Raw genomic sequence first — 18,181 nt, forward strand, 5'->3', positions numbered from 1 at the left:
TCTCGCGACTAGAGTCCCTCTGTCTATTGCTATTCATGAGCTCCTATGGACTCGAGTTGACCATCCGTTCCTCGGCCGTCTAGAAGCGCCCCTGAACAAAACTTTGTGGATATGTTCAAATGTTCATTGGAATGTATGGAGCGGGTGGGCTCCCTTACGGTTTGCGTCTGCTGCGAGAATTCGGCCTTGGCCCTCGAGATTTCCAGGGGCTTTAAAACGACTTGAGTGGCCCCTTAAACTACCAAAATCCAGACAATGCAAAAGAGCGCAAATTCACAAAAGTTAAACTCGTCAATTTGCCACGAAAATCTGTGAATGAGGAGATGATGGGCACACACACGGAGGCTGTCGCCCCAACAAGCTTCCGGTCGTCATTTCCATTTCCGGCCACTTTTACGGACTTTCAAGACAAACTTCTCATTCCTTTCGTTTAAAAAGGACAGTGACGTCTTGTGGAGGTTGTAGGCCTGAGTTTTGGTCGATTATGACGGCGGCCTGGATGAGAAGAGGATAACCATCAATATCGCTGAAATGACGGCTCCAGACGCCATAACTCTGACCATAGAATATAGACAGGGTCTTGAAGACGCGGATGCGGTGGAATCTACGCTAAAGGAGGATAATAGAGCGCTGGAGACGACGTTTGACGTTGACTTTTTATCTCAACCATACGCTCCCCCTACGCCATTCCTGGAGTTTGAGGGTCTTTCTCTAGGCGATGTTGCGGAGGGATTCGAGTCTGAGCTTTACAGGATTCGTCTAGGAGGCACTCGTGTTTCTTCTTTATGTCCAAAGTGTTTTGTCGCCATTTACGGCTGCTTGGTCCCGCCCGTTGATTTGAAGCCTCTGCTGTGCGGAAAAAGTCGTGATGAGGTTTGTGAGAAGCTTACCAGGCTCAAGGGCTCCTACTCCCTCATTTACATCTCGTTCCACATGGGTCACATTTACGTCTGCAAGGATGAATATGGTTATAAATCATTGCTCTTTCGTGTTGATAAGCACGAAATTACAGTCTCAAATGTAGCTCTAGATACCAGTAGTCGTTGGTACGAAGTACCTCCATTTAAACTATTGGTGATTGGAAATGCAGTGTCTTTTCTTCCTAGAAGAGATTACTATCTATCGCAGTTGCTCAAGGCTCGGTTTACCAGGTTGGATGATTTAGTGGAGGATATAGTATTAAATTCCATCGATTCCATCAAGAAGGCGCTGGTAGAGAGCGTTTTAGACGTTTGTTCTAGACGCAGAGAAAAAGATTTCGTCACCATCCTATTCTCTGGTGGTCTAGACTCTGCACTTATTGCCAGAATTGTCGCAGAACATCTCAAAGATACAACTATAGAGCTCATTAATGTATCATTTGATCCAGCGACATCTCCGGATCGGATAACATCGCTTTACACATACAGTGAACTTGTGGAAATGTTTCCAAACTCAGACATACGTCTTGTCTGCATAGATGTGAATCAGGACGAATACGTACAGGATGAGGAAAAGATTTATGGCTTGTCATACCCAAACGATACTCACATGGATGTGAACATTTCAGCAGCGCTTTACTACGCCTCTAGGCTAAAGGGGTTTCTCTGCGACAAGTCATTCCTCCAGTCTAGCTTTTGGCAGACATTTAGAAGCGATTTAGCTGTTGCAAAGTCAGTGAATTTCAAAGTCACCGTTAGTAGGGCAAAGTCGGCTGATTTTCCGGAGCAAGAATCATCTCGTTCTGCAGTGACTCAATCCCAATCTACAGAAGGACAAGCTCTTCCATTCCTTAAAAAGTGCGGTGAACAGCCGTATTCTTCACATTCTACTGACGTATTGGTGGGAAGTGGAGCAGATGAGCTCTTTGGGGGATATGGAAGACATGTGACTAGTCAGGCGTTTCAAGACTGCAAAGAGCTTGGAGAGGAAATTGCCAAGGACTTGAATAGATTGTGGAAGCGAAATTTGGGTAGGGACGACAGGGTTCTAAATGAGAATGGAGTGAGGGCACTCTATCCATTCTTGTCTCCACTAGTGCTAGAGACAGTCACAAAACTCCCCTTTACCTCTGCCAGCATAGTGGACATTCTAAGCTCTCCAAAGTGGTTTCATGAGCTCTGCATATACAAGTCAATAGACTATGGTGTATTGAGAAATTCTGAGTTTTTAGGGGCTGAAAATAGGCCCGTTTCTGTGTACATTAACAAGTGGATATTGCGTGAGATTGCTCTGCAACTTGGTTTAAAATCTTGTGCTACTTTTAAAAAAAGGGCTATACAATTTGGCACGAACAGTGCCAAGAATTTTAATAGACTTCATAACATGTCAAATCGACAGGCTAGAAACAAGGGAGCGGCTGTCTATGGGTCAATGGGCTTTAATGTCAACTAGACTTATCGAATAGCCCTAGAGCGCCAGTGTATTTCATCAAAGTCTAGAAAATCTTCCATCTCTTGGTCCTTGTCCTCATCATTTTCTGGCGCGGACGTGGCTATGTTTGCCTTAATATCATTTACTCTGCCTTGTAAATTTTTAAAGGCTTCTTGATGGTCCAAGATATCATTTTCTAGTCTAATTTGTTCCCTATGACTTTCCATGTGTTTTTCTTGAATATACTTTGCCTCCTTGAGGTAGAGGGCCTTTTTCCTGGATAATTGCCTAATCTTTTCACTTGCTTCTTTGGTGGTTAGTTTTCCTCTCGCCTTTGCGTCTACATTTTGATCATCAAAGAATCCTACAGGTAGGTTTTCACTTGTGCTTACTGCAATGTTTGACGTTCCGAAATTTGCGGATGTGATTGTGCTTTTGCTGAGCAGATTTGTCCTTTCAAAGTCCTCCTCATCGCTGTCAATATAGTCGTCTGCGTCTTGAGCTGCATCGACTCCAAAGTCTTGCAGTATGGCATCCCTCTCAAAGTCAATGTTACTGCAAAAGGCCGTATTTAGCTGTTCATAGACCAGTTTGTAGTCTTTTGGATCTTCCAAGTCCTCCTCCTTGTCATTTGAGTGACTATTTTCCCGTCGTTCCGGAGGTTTTACTGAGACATCTTCATCTTCCAGCAACTCGTAGACTTCGTCGATCACCTTGACGCCTTTCGGGAGGTCGTCGTTTGGATCCGCACGGTCAATAGACTTGTTCACAGGTTCTTTTTCAGAGTAGCTGCTCTTTTGATCAGCTACTGGTCTAAACTGAGCTTCCGGTTGCGATTGGCTATTTGAGGGAATGACAGTGACCGGAGTTTCATCCCTGGAAGGTGGAGAATGAGCGATTCCATCCTCCTTTAGCGTCTTTTGAACTTTTGGTGCTGCTTCTCTTTGCTTGTTGAGCTCTAGGTTCCGTTTTCGCGATTCCTTCTCGCTCTTCATGAGATCCCTCAATGATGGCGCCATTTTGTTCCTTTATTCATCTAAACCTGTAGCTATACGCGATTGTAGAGATTTAAATGCCCCTTTCCGGAACTGAGAATCTCGACGGCGAGAGAAATCAGTCCGTGGGATTAGAGAGAGAATAGACGATCTGAATAGCGTAAATGAGAGAAATTACTGTACAGGAAGTGATGTGTTTAGAAAAATTGTGGTATTCATCCGGTTAATTTCATATTTTGAGTGTACTCCCAGGACCCCAGTGGATATGACGAGCAACAAAGCCAAGTAGAAGAAGAGATGATTCCACCCAAACCTATAGATGGTTATAGACAAAGAAAATGACTTACGCGTCTGCAATGTAGGCCGTAAAATAGCTCTGAATGACCGAGAAGAATGTAGACACTGTGAAGGTGTAACTACAAGCGACCACAAAATCCTTGTCACTTGGATCTGTAAAGCGGTGTAATCATGGTAATATAATGTAATGAGTCTTGTTTGTAGCGAATGTCCGATTGGTGTTGTAAAGTGAAGGCTGTAAGAGATGCTCAGCATTGATTTCTATTCGTTCATTCATTGGTAGGATGAGCCATGATGACCATTGGAGTGAATGCTTAATGGAGAACGACATCTGAAAAGTGTAGCGTATAATCCATGTACATCAAGATTCCACGGGTATCTTAAGGTCTTATGTAAGGGTTCACAAGTGATGATATGCATGCTCAACATGGTACATTCTTACTATTCTTAGTATCCATCCATAGACTCCTAAATCTGTCTAACCCAGGGATCTCCTTTATAGCGGTTATAAAGTTTCCATCCAGTGAAACAAGCCAAGGCAGAAGTGCCAAGAATACCTGTAGTTACAGAGATGGTAGTCTTAATATCTTGAGGATTAGGCTTTTGAGTATCTCGAGCTTGAGGACCATGACCACGGATTCCAGGAGGAAAAGAGACTGAGATTTTACGAGCTTCAGGTTGAGCAGCATCTTCATCTCCTTTAGGTACTGTTTTCAGTTCTCTGGGATCTTGAGATTCTTCAGAAAGGTCTTTTTGATCAGGGAATTGAATTTCTTTGGTTCTACTGGGGTATTCTTCAACTTTAGCTACATCATCTTCCTCTTTTACAGGCTTTTTACCTCCTAATTCAGTACTTTCAGCATGATTAGCTTCATCTTTAGGCTTCTCTTCCAGTTCCATCTCAGCTTTGTCTGGTCCAGCTCCGAGAGGTCCTTGGTCTTCAGTGCGATTATCATGTTCAGAACGTTGTTGTATATCTTGCTGAGCTACAGGAGTACCTTCTAGGAGTATCTTAGTCTCAGACTCCGTATCAGGAACCTGGTCAGATAAGTCAGCAGCTGGAACTTCCTCACGTTGAAGTCCATTCTGTCCAAGATGTGCGGGATCAATAGCTCGAACAGATGATACACCTTTAGGGAGTGCTTTAGCTCTAGCTTCTCTATCACTAGTAGCGGCCTTAACATCAGGTATACGTTCAAGAGCATTATTAACCAGTCTAAGAGCCAACTTCAGCTCCTCAGATAGGTTATGAGCTAGATCTGCTACAGTAAATCCAGCTATACCTAATCCAAACTCGGTAAGAGGACCAATCACATTCAATAGTTCTTGTTCAAGATATTCTACGGGTTTATTACCGCAAGAACCTCCAGGACCAGGAGTAGTAGAAAGAGGAGCAATAACTTGAGGTTCTGGAGTAGGAGGTCTTTCATCTTCGGGGATTTATTCAGCCTCTTCTTTAAGTCGTCTTTCCTTCTCTTCCTTACACTCAATCTGCAACTTATTCTTAATACTGTCTAGAGTTGTTACAAGGTTACTAGCTTTATCCGGAGGATCATTCCCTAGTCCATTCTCCACTACCCACTTATTTTCATTCTTATCCTCATTCTTGTACCACTTATGATCTTTTCCGCCATTACTGCCAACATAAATCAGAAGAGGTGTTTTGGTAGCTGGATCATCAGGGTTATTTTCACACTTGGAGAAAAATGCTATTACCTCCATAACATCCCATATTGGAAAGGATCCCACTTGAAGTTCGGCCGGTCCATTAGTGAACCCAGTTATAGTGAATGTCTTTCCTTCTCCATAGGTGTGCCTCCTGGCTTTGTATCCAGTTGGTACATAATTACTGTAATCAGTAACTTGCACATTCTTAGGACAGACGTTATTTTTGCAGTCCATAGTATCACAGTACTGATTTTTATATTCACTCTCCTCGGTAATGTCTATATCTACTGGATGGAAGAGCTTGCACTTGTGTTCTTGAAGTCTGAGTGTAAGTTCAGCTTGAGATAATTTTATCAAACCATCACCATCTTCAGGCGCTATCATAGTCCACTCCTTGTTATGTTCCTTTCCATCATTTCCAGCCGGAACTTTCATACCTCCAAAGTCCCCTACGGCAACTTCCATAAGCAGGGGTTTCCTATGATCATTGTCTTTTGCCCAATAGTAGACGGAAAGATCCCTGGTTAGACTATTGAGTGTAAGGGCTTTCCCATCATCTTCAAGGCTAACCTTTCCGTATCTAATTGATCCTGCATTTTCATCGTATTTGTGTGTATACTTTTTATATCCAGGGACATCATCATCCTCATTTTTAACAACTTCAACCTTGGTCTGACCACACGGACAGTTATAACTATCTTTTGCATGAATGTTGACAGAATGAAGATGGTAAAGAGTACAAGTGAGACCATTGAGCTTATTGGTAAATTCAGAATTTGTTTGGTTCTTTACTGGGATTTGCTTAGTCCCAAAAGTAGGAGTAATATCACTCCACTTTACGTTATTTTCAGTGCTGATATTTTCATAGAGGTAATGCAATCCTCCGTAATACAGCCTTAGGAAAAGAGGCTTTTCAATTGTTTCCGGATCGTTCTCATATTTTGTGTGGTAATAGATCGTAGCTTCTACGAGATCCCCCTTATCAGCTTCGATAAGTTTTCCTCCATAGTGGAGTGGACCTATAGCGGTTCCATTTTTACTTTTGTGAGTGATGTAACCATATTCAGAAAGGTTACCTACAAACCCACGCTCTACGACTAAATCTTCCTTTTCCGTACAGATTGTATCACATTTCCTGGAGATGTCAATCCCCTTGTTCATCCTCCGTCATCGAATATATCTAGACTCATTCTTGAATTTACATACTAAATTAGATGGGAGGATATATCCGTACTATAGTAGATCCTTAATAGTCGTTCATTACATTCCATTCATCCTCCCTCACAAGTAGCTCACCGTCAGATAGTGCCCATAAACAGTCATTCACACAACACCAAAAGATAGTTGCTACTTTAAGAAACCTTACCTGTGCAATCTTCACAAATGACTCGAATATTTCTCGTAATCATTAGTGTATCCAGACACGTTGTTGTAGCTCCAATGATAAAAATAAACAAAAAGGCGGTCCTAATCTTGCTCAGATCCACGGCTAGTAGCGCAAAAATTGACAGGCTCGCAAATACCGAGGAAATGGTGGATGCTGTGATTGGATGTTTTTTAAGGACCAACTTGCTAATGAGTCCTGACAAGAGTGAGCCTAGACACGATCCAAGCTCGAACAATAGTGTTGTATAAATTCCATTTTTAATGCTATATCCCAAATGTGTGGTTACAAAAAAGGAGATCCAAAACGCAAAACAATTTTTTGCAATTCTCACGAGTGTATATGCTAATGCATTATTGTTCACAAATCGCACTCGTTTGACTAAATCTGAAAATTCTAGCAAGTGCCTATTAACACCTCTATAACATCTATTCACAGTCCTCCTTGCCGATGCAAGAACCCTCGATGCTTCAATTTTTGACCCCTTCTCCACACCTATTTTGCATGCCAATATCGAGAAACAACAAACCTATATTTTTGTCAATCAGGATGACTCCAAACTGATCACTATGGAGAGGAGTGACGTCATTGCTAGATTCAATAGGTCCGGATTCGCTATCTCTTTTGGGCGGACTGCGTCTACCAGATTCTGCCACAGTTGGTCTCGAAGAGGCCTTGTACCTACTGATGAAATTGTCTACTCCCTTGAATATCCTTATAATATTCGCTCTCCCGATCGTCACTGGATTAATCAGCCTGTTTGGAACGTACAGAACGTCTTCATGCCCAGGCTCTATATAACACGAGAGAATCATTGCCCACACCATGAGATTCAAGAGCCCTCCAATTACAAACAGACATCTCCAATTCACCTCTGTTTGAATTTCTGCGCAAAATAGAGTTCCAATTATGTAACCTGTGGAATATGACCAGTGAATATAGATGGAAAACTAACCAACTTCGGCTTGACAGCACCAGAGAGTGACTAAAAAGTGTCTATTTTTTTCAGGCAGCCAAACATGCAGGTCTTGGAAAATAAGCGTCCACGCAGGAGCACAGGAAAATCCAATGATTCCATAGAGGATGACAAAGCTGGTAAGTGTTCCGCAATACAAGAGTGAAATGAGGGAGATTCCAATGATGAGATGAAAAAAGGAGGCAAGGAGAATGGTATGTGACTTTGGGAAAATACTAGGCGTTACTAGTTGGCCAAAGCTGTAGAGCAGGAGAAAGGAGGTGTCCAGATAGCTCAATTCAAAGGTTGACGACCCAAAACTCTTTTGAATATTGACCTTGGAGGTTGCCAGGGGCTTCCTTATAATGTGTGATACGATTGTTGATACGGAACAGATGAGATATGCGATGAATATTGTGGATTTTCGGGCATCTCCTATGCCTCTATTCGTCCCTATACCATCACCATCAACTGTTTCTCTGTCCAAACTCGTTATTTTCCCAAGGTCCAGCTCATACACCTCACTCCCCTCTGGACGAGGTCCACAAGTCTTGTACGTTCCACTCTGCAAATGTCCATCTACATGGCACTCGCCGTCACCATCGCTCCTTGGTGGACCTACCGCTTCTCTAACATCTCCCATCCTCGTTCACCCACTTAACCGCTCATACTGGTGCATAAACAATAGAGAATCAATTCTTCGGGGTTGATGCCTCGATTGTGTAGTACCAAATGGCGGATTCTAGAGTTTGTTTCGTGATCCTACGCATCTGCCGGGGATATTTTGACCTACGTATTCTTTAAAACTGAGAGTTTCCAGGTGTGTGAAGAAATTTCTCGTAATTTGTGGAAAATATAAACTGAGGGACCCAAGGACCCAGGGGGTCAGCTGGATCCGCGAGACCAGTGGCTTCTGCAGGCTGACTATGCGTACATGTACATACAAACTACTTATCAACCATTGGCTGATCGTTATAGTACAAGTTCTGGACGGTAGTCTGTCGATTGAGGATCTGTTCGAGTTCCTGGTACTCCTGGAGGAGTTTCTGGACCTCCTGAGGGCATACCGAGTCCCCCTTTGCCTCTAGAATCTTGAGGTTGTCTTCAGCCTGAGCGCAAGTCAAATGTGTCGAGGAATTACCTTTTGGAAAAAGTAGGAGCTAAACCCCGGATTCTTGAACTTTAGAGCGGCATCCTTGACTCTGGAGAGAGTACTCTTTAGGAGAGTTAGATTGCTCTGCATTTGGAGGTCAGAGATGTTTCTAATGACGAGTTAGAGCTTCTTCTTGTACTCATGGGGATTCCAGAGGGCCACTCCTTCCGCTCTCACAAGTCGTTTAGTCTCACAGCTGGAACAAGACGAATAATCGATGGGAGAAGAACAAGAATAGAGCCTTTGGTGTAACAAGGATGCGGCCATTTGCAGGAATTTGTGTGTTCGTAGCCCTTGTAGGTCCGCTTCTCTGCTCCGTCGCCAAAGTTTTCTCGTCTCGCGCGCAAGATGCGACAACTGGGTGGAAGACTCCCTGGGATGCCCTCGGAGTATCGTCTCTAGTGGTACCAAGGGGGCAGCTCGGCTTTATCTACTTTAGACTTGAGCCAATGGTTACAGGGAGACGTAAATCTGCCCTTTACGCGGATGATAAAGGCGGGGATACAATAAAGCCGTCTGGCGGGTATGAAGAGGGAGTGGACTACAAGGAAACTATGGAAGAGGAGGAACGGGAGAGTATGGATTACATTGACAGAATGGCTTTTGATGTCCCAGATTCTACGCAAGATGAATCAAACCAGAGCACAGATGGATACTTTGACTGGAAGGGAATCGCTGATGATTCCACACCCGAAAAAGAGAGCGTTTCTGAGAAGGGCATAGAGATTTCGGCAGTGCCGGATGCATCGCAAGATGATGTTATAAAGACCGCAAATGTGGATGGTAAAAAAGTTAATGATGTAGAAGTCGGTAACAGACCAATCAAGAGTGGGTCTGGTATGGACATGGATTTTCAAGTAGAAGATTATGAACTCGGAGTTACAAATGGTCGTCTTAATGAATGGCCCTTGGAATGGGTTCCTGGCGAGAAAGTCTGTGGATTCTTTCCTATTTTGATAGACGAATACTCTCTGAACCCATCTCCGCTACAGATTGGATTCGAGGAGCCAATAAGGTTCCGTGGAAAGCATGTAGAGAGTACCTTTAACTCTATAGTAGACAAGGTTGGAGACAAGGAGGTTAGTTGTTTGCATGATAGACAGAGTTTGTAGGTGTTTGGAATGTGTTTTCTCAATCCAAACTCTGGTCAATTGGCTCCACTGGCCGTCTACGCCGAGCTTTTGTCCAAGAAGACCATAGTAGACGGTGGAGGTGAGAGTCTGGAAGTGGTTGGTCGTGTTTTGGGAAGAGTTTTGATCAACAAGATACTGCTCGAGGAGCCATTTATCAAGGCAAAAATCTGTCCGATGGAGGACAAACCAGGCCTAGAAAATCCCGATAACATTCCCAAGATTGTTGACGAAATTACAAATCTGTACGGACTCTGCAATGAGCTTGAGGCTCAAATTATGGAGCTCATAGAACAGCCATACGCCGTTATTAGGATCAATAACAGGAAACCTCTATTCAATATTATCGATGAACGACTTGGCAAGTTTATGGTTGACCCAAAGGCAGTTAATCAAGGCTTTGCTCAGATCGCCGCCTATGCAGCATTTGACCATCACCTCAGTGCCTGTGAAAGATACGATGCTCTGGTCATGCAAAACTCGGAAGATCGACTTCGCTTTGTCAGAGACCACCTCAAGATCAAGATTAGACAGCTCACCATTCTGAAGAACGCCCCTAGGGATCGTCTCGAGGATCTTGTCAAGCATTTTAGAGACATTAGATACTCCGAGGAGTCTGCAAGAGATGCTGGCAAAGCGATCGCAGACAAGTACTCCGTGGACCTTGGACTTGACCAGTGATGCTTCATTGGACATTTTGGAACAATCCACGGACCACACAGAAGAGTTTTGTGGAGGGATAGGGACACACAGTCACACTCCATTTGTTCCCAAAAACGCATAAAATGCCAACTCCACTGGAGGTGTACAATAAGCGCATAAAGAAGCGCGAGAAGGAAAAGGTTTGTCACGTTTCTTCGTCACGTCCAAATTCTCGCACAAACACCAGATTTTTTCATTTTAATCTCAATATCGTAAACTCATACTTACATTTACGTATGTAGAGAAAGAATGAGCGAGCGGAAGCCAGGAATATCGCCAAATTGCTCCAAGAGCCCGAGAAGTTGAAGCAAGAGCTCGACGAACTCTCTCACAAGGCCATTATCGGAAGAATAGATCAGGAATCTCTCCAGAGGAAGGAAAAGCTGGAGAAGATTTGGAGCCAGCACAAGTCAACCCCGAAGTATGCTCCTGAACCTGTGCCAGTTCCGGGTTTGTCTCTTATTGTATGCTTAAAACACCATTATTATAGCAACTGAAAGCTCAGAAACGAGTTCTGACTCATCGGAATATTCGGATGATTCGCCAAGGTGTGTGATTGAAATTGCCGGACAACCAAAGGGAGGGATAAAACGCGGGTTCCATGACCCTGATCCTACAGATAACATTGCTCTGGAGCTGCTTGCAAACGTCCCTTCACTTCCAGTGCCTCCAGAGGGGATGCCAAGTTCCGAACCTCCAGGTCCACCTGGTCCGCCTCCACCAATTCCTGGTAAAACTCATGGAGCACCAGAGAAGCAAATGGATAACAAAAGGCCAAAGTTTGCACATGGAAGGCCGGGAATGCACAATTCTGGCAAAAGAGGTGGAATGGCAAGGCCAGGTGGTTCGAGGCCTCCACCACCTCCGCCTGTAGGAGCTACACATTCACAAGCTCAGAGAGGACAATGGGAGTCTTTGGGACGCGGACAACACCTGGAAATGCGAGTGCCACCGCCTCCTCCATCGCACGGACCAGCTGGTTATGGTAACCAGAGTGGGTCTTCCAAGACAGATTCTTCCACTGAGAAACCGACAGTTCCCATTAAACAGTACTTTATACCAACACAGCTAAGGTAAGTTTAATGTGTACAATTACATGCAAAACATATGGGAGTGAGTAGTACGAATGAGAGGATGAGATGGGTCGTATGGAGAGTATACCAATTCTGCTCACACCAGTTGAGACATGAATGGAGTACTACTATGGGTGAATAGTGAGGGTTATGAAAGGATGATTGGAGTATAATCTGGTAGATGGGTGTACCATGGACAATCCCTGCAAAGATGATAGATGGGAGGATCGCACTCCAAACCTGTTACTATAGACATTAACAACCGTCCTGGAAGTACTGGAGATCAAGTCCAAAAGGATGGGAAAGGAGGGTACTTCTATCGTACTGATGATGGCGGAAAAGTTCTTCTAACGGATGAATGGTATCCTGACTTAGAGGGGACTTACAGGAAGTTTACTCATAGACCAAGGGATGGTAAGATAAGTAAGATTAATAAGGGAGGAGAATCTCAGACTGGGCTTGGGACCTTAACTACTTATGATAGCGTCTCAGTCTACTACTGGTCAGGAGATAATAGTTTCAGCAACCCTCTCCTCATACAACTTTGCGAAGGAGATAAATACTACACTACAACTGGTAACAACACTTGGAGTAAACAGAATAGTATAACCTTTGATAAACTCAAACAAGGTCTTGATAAAGAGAACTGCCTTAAGAACAAGGCTCACATCGTAAAAATCGCGGAGAAGCCTAGTTCTAGTACTACTTACCAATGTTTCAGTTGTAGAGCAAGTATCCAAGTATACCCTGGCAGTGACTCCTCCGGAGATACCACCTACTACGGACATACTATTACTTCAGTCTCTGGCTTTAAGAATGGTGGAAAGTGGCAAGTTGGATTCCCATCTATTAGGGGTGTTGGAGTCATATTCGTTTACTGGGATACTTCTGAACAAAAACCTGTTCTAATTCGATATCAAACTGGAAATCCAAGATACTTCAGAAAAAGCGCTGAGAATGGAACTTCCTGGATTGAAGTATCAAACGCTCCTCCAGCTCCTAATCAAGCCTCATCTCTCCAAACTCCTACTCTACCTCTAGATCTCTCTAATACAGATGGAAAATACAATTATCAAGGTACTACTAATATAATTATGGCTGTACTGCTCAGTCACATCAGCGATGGTTATTCTAAATTTGAGCATTCTTTCAGGGGTACACCATTCAAGGTTACTGAAATCAAGCATGGTCAAACTACTCAACTTTCTGGTATATCCTCTTCTAACCCCCTACTTAGTGTTTCCGCATACTATCTAGGAGACAGTCCCAATCTGTCTAAGCTTCTCCTGGTTGAACTGAGATCAAGTGGTAGAGGTACCACATACAAATACTTTTACAGAGTTCAGAAGGATGGAAATAATTGGACAGAGTTTAAGGGACCCGGAGGTAAAACTGGTCAACAACTTGTTGGATCCTCTCTAAAGCGAGCCCTGGACGAGCTTAAGAAGACACAATTTCCCGAGGCATCTAAGGATGCGACTACTATTATAGTTGGATCATCTGTTGGAAGTGGAATCGGTGGAACCGGGTTGGGTGGTCTTGCCGTATGGGTCTGGTACAAGTACTTCTTTGACCCTGTGGTACGCCTAGTGTGATGTAAAGATCTCCCAGAGGTACTCCTGATTTCCATGACTACTCCCTATGGATATAATGCAGTATACTCTCCTTACCCTTGGTAGGTAGTAGAAACTCCTCTAGACTACTCTCTTGTTGGTATACTGGAGTGCTAGGACATGCAGAATTATTAGACAAATGTATAGCCGGACCATGGACTTTTGAATGAGAAAGGCTCTTCTTCCATGGGACCATCTCTCATCTTCTTCACTTTTCTTCCATCATCTCTCTTAAAAGTCTTTCTACCACCTTTAGCCATCATTAAACCACTTTACTGTCCACTGCCCATTCTCTTCACCCACTCAAGGCTTCATTCCTGGACCATCTTCTCTCACACCCATCCAGCCCCTTTAGCTATGGTGTTGTACCTATCACCAAATTCACCTTCACATCAACTCTGTAGGCTCAAGAAGAGTTTGGAAAAGTGAGGCCGAGATTCTACGACTTTTTCTTCGCATCATGCTGTCTGGAGATTCTTCTGGACTTGTATAACACTCATAACACCATTTCATTTTCTACATGTGAATTATGGCCGCGATTTGCCGTGGAAGGTTTCGCCATGTGTATGTGGTGGTCCACACAATTCCGCCCTTTGGCTTCGGTCACTTTTAGTTCGGCTATAGACGTCTTTCTTTTTTTAATTTTCGACTATTTAGGCTATAGATTTTTCTATACCCACTTGGTTTGCAATTTAGGCGTTTTTAGAGCCTCTTCGCTTTTGATCTCATTTCCCTTTTCGGTTTTTGCCACTTTTAAGGTTCGTTTGCCATTTTTCATACGTTATAATTGCTACTTGTGCCATTTGTACGGAGGTTTTCCGAATACTTTGCGAGAATGATCTGCGTGTGTGCGCGGGTGAATGAAGAACGCCCTGGCGGCCCATCCGTTAGATTTTATGTCACTTAATTGTGTGGTTTATGGTTTAAATGGATGGATAAGTTGGTAAAGGGGTGTTTTACAGAGGGTACTTGATGAGCCAAACTGGTCCATAGCCATGCCTACGGAAGGAGGCTTCAGCGACTATTCAACCACTGAAATGCGGTTACATGTCTCAAATATGAGTAATATTGACGAATGAATCGGTTACTGGTGGACCTTCCAAGTGAATGACAGAGATTGGTGCATCCTTGGCCGTCAGGAATGCTCGTGGAAGAAGAAGTTATTTCACCTTGGCCACTTTCACATCCTGACATCTGAGACATGACATGTTCTGCATCCATTAGGAGGACTATTTGGACCTCTGGGAACATACAAATGGCATTTATGGAACTCGATTTATATTCATATTCTCTGCAGAATTCACACAAATGTTTAGAAAGATGGATGCTGCTTTGGAGGCCCAGTTGAAGACTTTGAAGAAGGAGTTGGGTGCTGATGATGATTCCGTATTTTTAAAGGTCAAGGAGCTCATCCTTGATGGATCATCGATCAAGTCCATCAGCATCGAGGAGGGTGAGAAGCTGGAAAAGTTCAAGAATTTGACCAAACTTTCACTCAACGGGACTGGATTGACCTCTTTGACAAACTTTCCAGAGCTTCCAAGTCTCAAGATTTTGGAGTTGACCGATAACTACATTTCCGATCCTATTATCTTTACCATTATCCCAAAACTTTTCCCAAAGCTCAAAGTTCTTCACATTGGCGGAAACCATCTCAAGAATCCAAAGGATGTCAAGTCACTCGTAAGTTGATGTACATGGGTACCGTCGTTAGACGGAATGGACTACTGTATGGAGGATGGGAGTTGTATAGACTGACGTGACTGTAACATCTAGACAGTACTACTGAAGACTGTGTTGATAGTTGTTCATCTTTTTCTGTGGATAGTCTCTGACGGTGAGCTAGTCTTGTGAGGGAGGATGAATGCATGGTTGTCTAGGGAGTAAAGTACTGGTCTGCTCCCTTTGGTCGCATTGAGACTCTCATGGATCTCAGAGTTTTGAATGAACGTACTCTCTAATCATGGAGGATTGGGTTGTTCCAAAGGGAAACAGAGTGTTATTGGATGAGATCAGACTATCATTGGATGAGAGGTGACTATAATATCCATGTCTAAGGACTTTCTCTGAGCATCATGGTCTATACATTCTAGTAATAATGACAAGTGAAGAAGTAACCATTGAGTTCAAATACAATCAAAATCAAGATACTACTTATAAAGCAAGTACTACTGGTGGTAAGACTATTGACATTACTGTCAAAAGATCTGAAGAACCACGTGGGTCTCACTTCCTCAAGTATACCCATACTTTAAATCCTAATGGAGAAAGTCAACCATTCAAACTACTAGAAATACAAGATAATGGCAGGAAAATTGATGTCATTGGACTTAAATACGTTCCAAATGTCTCATCAGTTTCTGCTTATTACTGGAAACATGAACCTGGTGCACCTAGGACAGTTCTCATAGTAGGAGTTACTACTACCACTGGCACAGGGACTACTTATTATGGCAATAGAAAGAATGCTGATGGTAATAATTGGGTCGGGCTTGGTCAACGTTCTAAACCTAATCTCATCAATGGTGACATTGAAAGGACATTAGATGACCTAGTCTGTTCGAATTTTGGTGCAGTTATCTTTGATCTTAGCAAGAGTGTATCTTTTAGTGGACAGCCATCGTATTGTTGTCGTTGCGTTTACCATGGTGATAATGACGATCAGCGGAAGATTTTTGTTACTCTTAGGAAAGTTTTCTGTAAACAACATACACAAAATTCCATTCAATATTGTAAACATACCATTAAAAATCCTAAGAATAAAGTTGCGAAGATAAGGTACTATCTTGGTGATACCGATGCTAATACTCATAGTAATAGGAGACGTATAAACTCCTCAAAGTTGCAGTTTCCTATAGATAATGTCAAAGCTATTTACGCTTCATATTGTGGAGGAAACCCAGTGTTAATATACATTGAAGGTGGAGGATCAGTTACAGGATGGTACCAGAAGTCTGCCGTTGGTAATGGCAATGAAGAGTGGACATCAGTTCCAAATCTCAACATAAAACCAAGTGAGTTAACTAATCATACTGACTGCAAGAAATATAATGATCTTGTGGGTCTACTAAAAGGGTCCAGATGTAGGAACTTGCAAGAATGTACTGCTGTTTCTGGAGCGACAGTAGTCTTTGAATCTGGACCATCCTCATCTCAACCACAAGCTGGTGCTGCCGGTAACAATCAAGGTGCTAATGTCCAAACTAGTGAACTTGGTACTGGTAAAAAGAGTGATGAAGGAGATCCTACTCTTATTAATCCTGAAGATGTCTCACTTAACCAAGATACTACTCGTAATCCTCAAGGTGATGATCCTCCTTCTGGAGTTGCTGGAGAAGTCTCTGCTACTCGTTGTCATGGTACCCCTTCTGTTCCTGGTACTCTAGTTACTACTTGTGATGCTCAAGGTAGAGTTGCTGCTGTTCTATCTCTTGGTGAAGGTTATACTAACCCTACCGATAAACAGACTTCATCTGCTGATCTAGATACTGAAGCCATAGATTACTTTATTAAAACATTTGAAGCCTGTGCTCCTCTAGAACCTCAATCTCAAGAAAAGCAAACTGACCAGGTTCCTGATACAGAGTCTGAGACTAAGATTCTTCTACAAGGTACTCCTGTAGCTCAAATGGCTGAAGATGCTATAGATGGTGAAAGACTAAAACATCTTATTGTTACTCCTAGTGGAGCTGGAGAGAATGAAGGTGCTTCTGATCCTGATGGTAGAGGACCTCCTGGACCTGATGAAGGTGCTGATTCTGCTTCTGAAAACCCTACTACTCCTACTTCTGCACGTTCTACTGGTGGACTTCTTGAAGCTCCTATTGCTATAGCTGGATACTTCTTTGCTGGAACTGCAGGAACCGGATTAACTGGCTTCTTGGGATATAAGGGTTATAGCTTCTATAAGAACTTTAAAGGAGATCCTTGGGTTAGACAAATATGATGGCAGTCTATGGAGATACTCTAGATACTAGCTTGTGTACTGAGTAGTTGGTCTTAATTTGTTGGTTTGTTTCTTGGAATCTCAGAACACCTCCAGGACTATGTGACTCTTTCACAAACTTTTACTCCAGAAAATCCAGTCCTTACACAACTCAATCCTCTATACAGGGACAATCATCTTCATTTATATCAATCTATTTCTCATACAAACTTTTAGGGTGTGATGCCGGATTTGGTTGCTCTTGGTCTTGCAATGAATCCCATGGCAAATGAGAAGGACTACCGCGAGATCGTTTTCGAATCCTTGCCAAACTTGGAGATTTTGGATCAGGTAGATTCCTCCGGTGTAGAGTACAACTACTCCGACGACGAAGCCTTTGACGATGAAGATGCTGAGGGCGAAGCCGATGGTATGTCCGTTACTTTATCCACAAGGTTTCTGTAGACGTTTTGAAAAAGTTTTATGAGACTGAATACAAGAGCGACGACGAAGACGATGAAGAATTTGATCCAGAAAACCAACCTGATGTTGAAGATGAAGATTTTGGTACGTTGTATTTCCTTCCTTCCCCCTTGTCTATTAATCATCTTCACCTTACATGATGCACTATCCACACAAATTCTACAGACGAAGACGAAGAAGATGAGGAAGACGACGCTGAGGGCTCTACAAGCAGCAAGCGTCCCCTTGAAGAAGATCCTTCCACCTCGTCCTCATCATCCTCCAAACCAAAGTTGGAGTAATTTATTTCCTATTTGTCTTATATTGTTAGATAGGTATCCTTTATGGCGGGTTTATATTGATGAGACATTCTCGAATGGAGATCGATGAACAAAAAAGATGTTCCTCGGGGTTAACATCTTCGGGGTAGACCACGAGATTTACCCCGACCCACTTGCTATGTGTGGACACC

General features: G+C 43.1%; 9 protein-coding genes across 9 annotated transcripts; 5 read left to right on the top strand and 4 right to left on the bottom strand.

The window, feature by feature from the left end:
- Positions 1-531: 531 nt before the first annotated feature.
- Positions 532-2,373, top strand: BEWA_030390 (asparagine synthetase family member protein; the record flags this gene model as incomplete). The annotated part of the gene is made up of 1 exon (XM_004829795.1): positions 532-2,373. One exon carries the CDS (start codon positions 532-534, stop codon positions 2,371-2,373), a length of 1,842 nt encoding a protein of 613 aa, XP_004829852.1.
- A 2-nt stretch (positions 2,374-2,375) lies between these two features.
- Positions 2,376-3,371, bottom strand: BEWA_030400 (hypothetical protein; the record flags this gene model as incomplete). Its single annotated transcript, XM_004829796.1, has 1 exon — positions 2,376-3,371. One exon carries the CDS (start codon positions 3,369-3,371, stop codon positions 2,376-2,378), a length of 996 nt encoding a protein of 331 aa, XP_004829853.1.
- A 741-nt stretch (positions 3,372-4,112) lies between these two features.
- BEWA_030410 (hypothetical protein) lies at positions 4,113-6,473 on the bottom strand (the record flags this gene model as incomplete). The annotated part of the gene is made up of 2 exons (XM_004829797.1): positions 4,113-5,074; positions 5,129-6,473. The coding sequence occupies 2 exons, from the start codon at positions 6,471-6,473 to the stop codon at positions 4,113-4,115; spliced, it is 2,307 nt and encodes a 768-aa protein (XP_004829854.1).
- A 191-nt stretch (positions 6,474-6,664) lies between these two features.
- BEWA_030420 (hypothetical protein) lies at positions 6,665-8,294 on the bottom strand (the record flags this gene model as incomplete). Its single annotated transcript, XM_004829798.1, has 3 exons — positions 6,665-7,191; positions 7,226-7,612; positions 7,652-8,294. The coding sequence occupies 3 exons, from the start codon at positions 8,292-8,294 to the stop codon at positions 6,665-6,667; spliced, it is 1,557 nt and encodes a 518-aa protein (XP_004829855.1).
- A 304-nt stretch (positions 8,295-8,598) lies between these two features.
- Positions 8,599-8,894, bottom strand: BEWA_030430 (hypothetical protein; the record flags this gene model as incomplete). The annotated part of the gene is made up of 2 exons (XM_004829799.1): positions 8,599-8,760; positions 8,793-8,894. The coding sequence occupies 2 exons, from the start codon at positions 8,892-8,894 to the stop codon at positions 8,599-8,601; spliced, it is 264 nt and encodes an 87-aa protein (XP_004829856.1).
- Positions 8,895-9,253: 359 nt separating this feature from the next.
- Positions 9,254-10,615, top strand: BEWA_030440 (hypothetical protein; the record flags this gene model as incomplete). The annotated part of the gene is made up of 2 exons (XM_004829800.1): positions 9,254-9,883; positions 9,917-10,615. The coding sequence occupies 2 exons, from the start codon at positions 9,254-9,256 to the stop codon at positions 10,613-10,615; spliced, it is 1,329 nt and encodes a 442-aa protein (XP_004829857.1).
- Positions 10,616-10,719: 104 nt separating this feature from the next.
- On the top strand, positions 10,720-11,713 carry BEWA_030450 (hypothetical protein; the record flags this gene model as incomplete). Its single annotated transcript, XM_004829801.1, has 3 exons — positions 10,720-10,776; positions 10,879-11,086; positions 11,127-11,713. 3 exons carry the CDS (start codon positions 10,720-10,722, stop codon positions 11,711-11,713), a joined length of 852 nt encoding a protein of 283 aa, XP_004829858.1.
- A 214-nt stretch (positions 11,714-11,927) lies between these two features.
- Positions 11,928-13,304, top strand: BEWA_030460 (hypothetical protein; the record flags this gene model as incomplete). The annotated part of the gene is made up of 1 exon (XM_004829802.1): positions 11,928-13,304. One exon carries the CDS (start codon positions 11,928-11,930, stop codon positions 13,302-13,304), a length of 1,377 nt encoding a protein of 458 aa, XP_004829859.1.
- A 618-nt stretch (positions 13,305-13,922) lies between these two features.
- On the top strand, positions 13,923-18,022 carry BEWA_030470 (hypothetical protein). Its single transcript, XM_004829803.1, has 5 exons — positions 13,923-14,080; positions 14,639-15,005; positions 17,485-17,677; positions 17,713-17,814; positions 17,896-18,022. Exons 2-5 carry the CDS (start codon positions 14,643-14,645, stop codon positions 18,009-18,011), a joined length of 774 nt encoding a protein of 257 aa, XP_004829860.1. The 5' UTR covers positions 13,923-14,080; positions 14,639-14,642; the 3' UTR covers positions 18,012-18,022.
- Positions 18,023-18,181: the final 159 nt, after the last annotated feature.

Source organism: Theileria equi, chromosome 1 (assembly GCF_000342415.1).
Source record: "Theileria equi strain WA chromosome 1, complete sequence".
Lineage (NCBI taxonomy): Eukaryota > Apicomplexa > Aconoidasida > Piroplasmida > Theileriidae > Theileria > Theileria equi.

What these genes read in the sequence shown, in the direction of transcription:
- BEWA_030470 (XM_004829803.1), top strand. Translation starts at nt 14,643, where the DNA reads ATGGATGCTGCTTTGGAGGCCCAGTTGAAGACTTTGAAGAAGGAGTTG. An exon ending in CAAAGGATGTCAAGTCACTC is followed by an intron (nt 15,006 to 17,484) that starts GTAAGTTGATGT and finishes ACAAACTTTTAG; the next exon opens with GGTGTGATGCCGGATTTGGT. An exon ending in TGCTGAGGGCGAAGCCGATG is followed by an intron (nt 17,678 to 17,712) that starts GTATGTCCGTTA and finishes AGGTTTCTGTAG; the next exon opens with ACGTTTTGAAAAAGTTTTAT.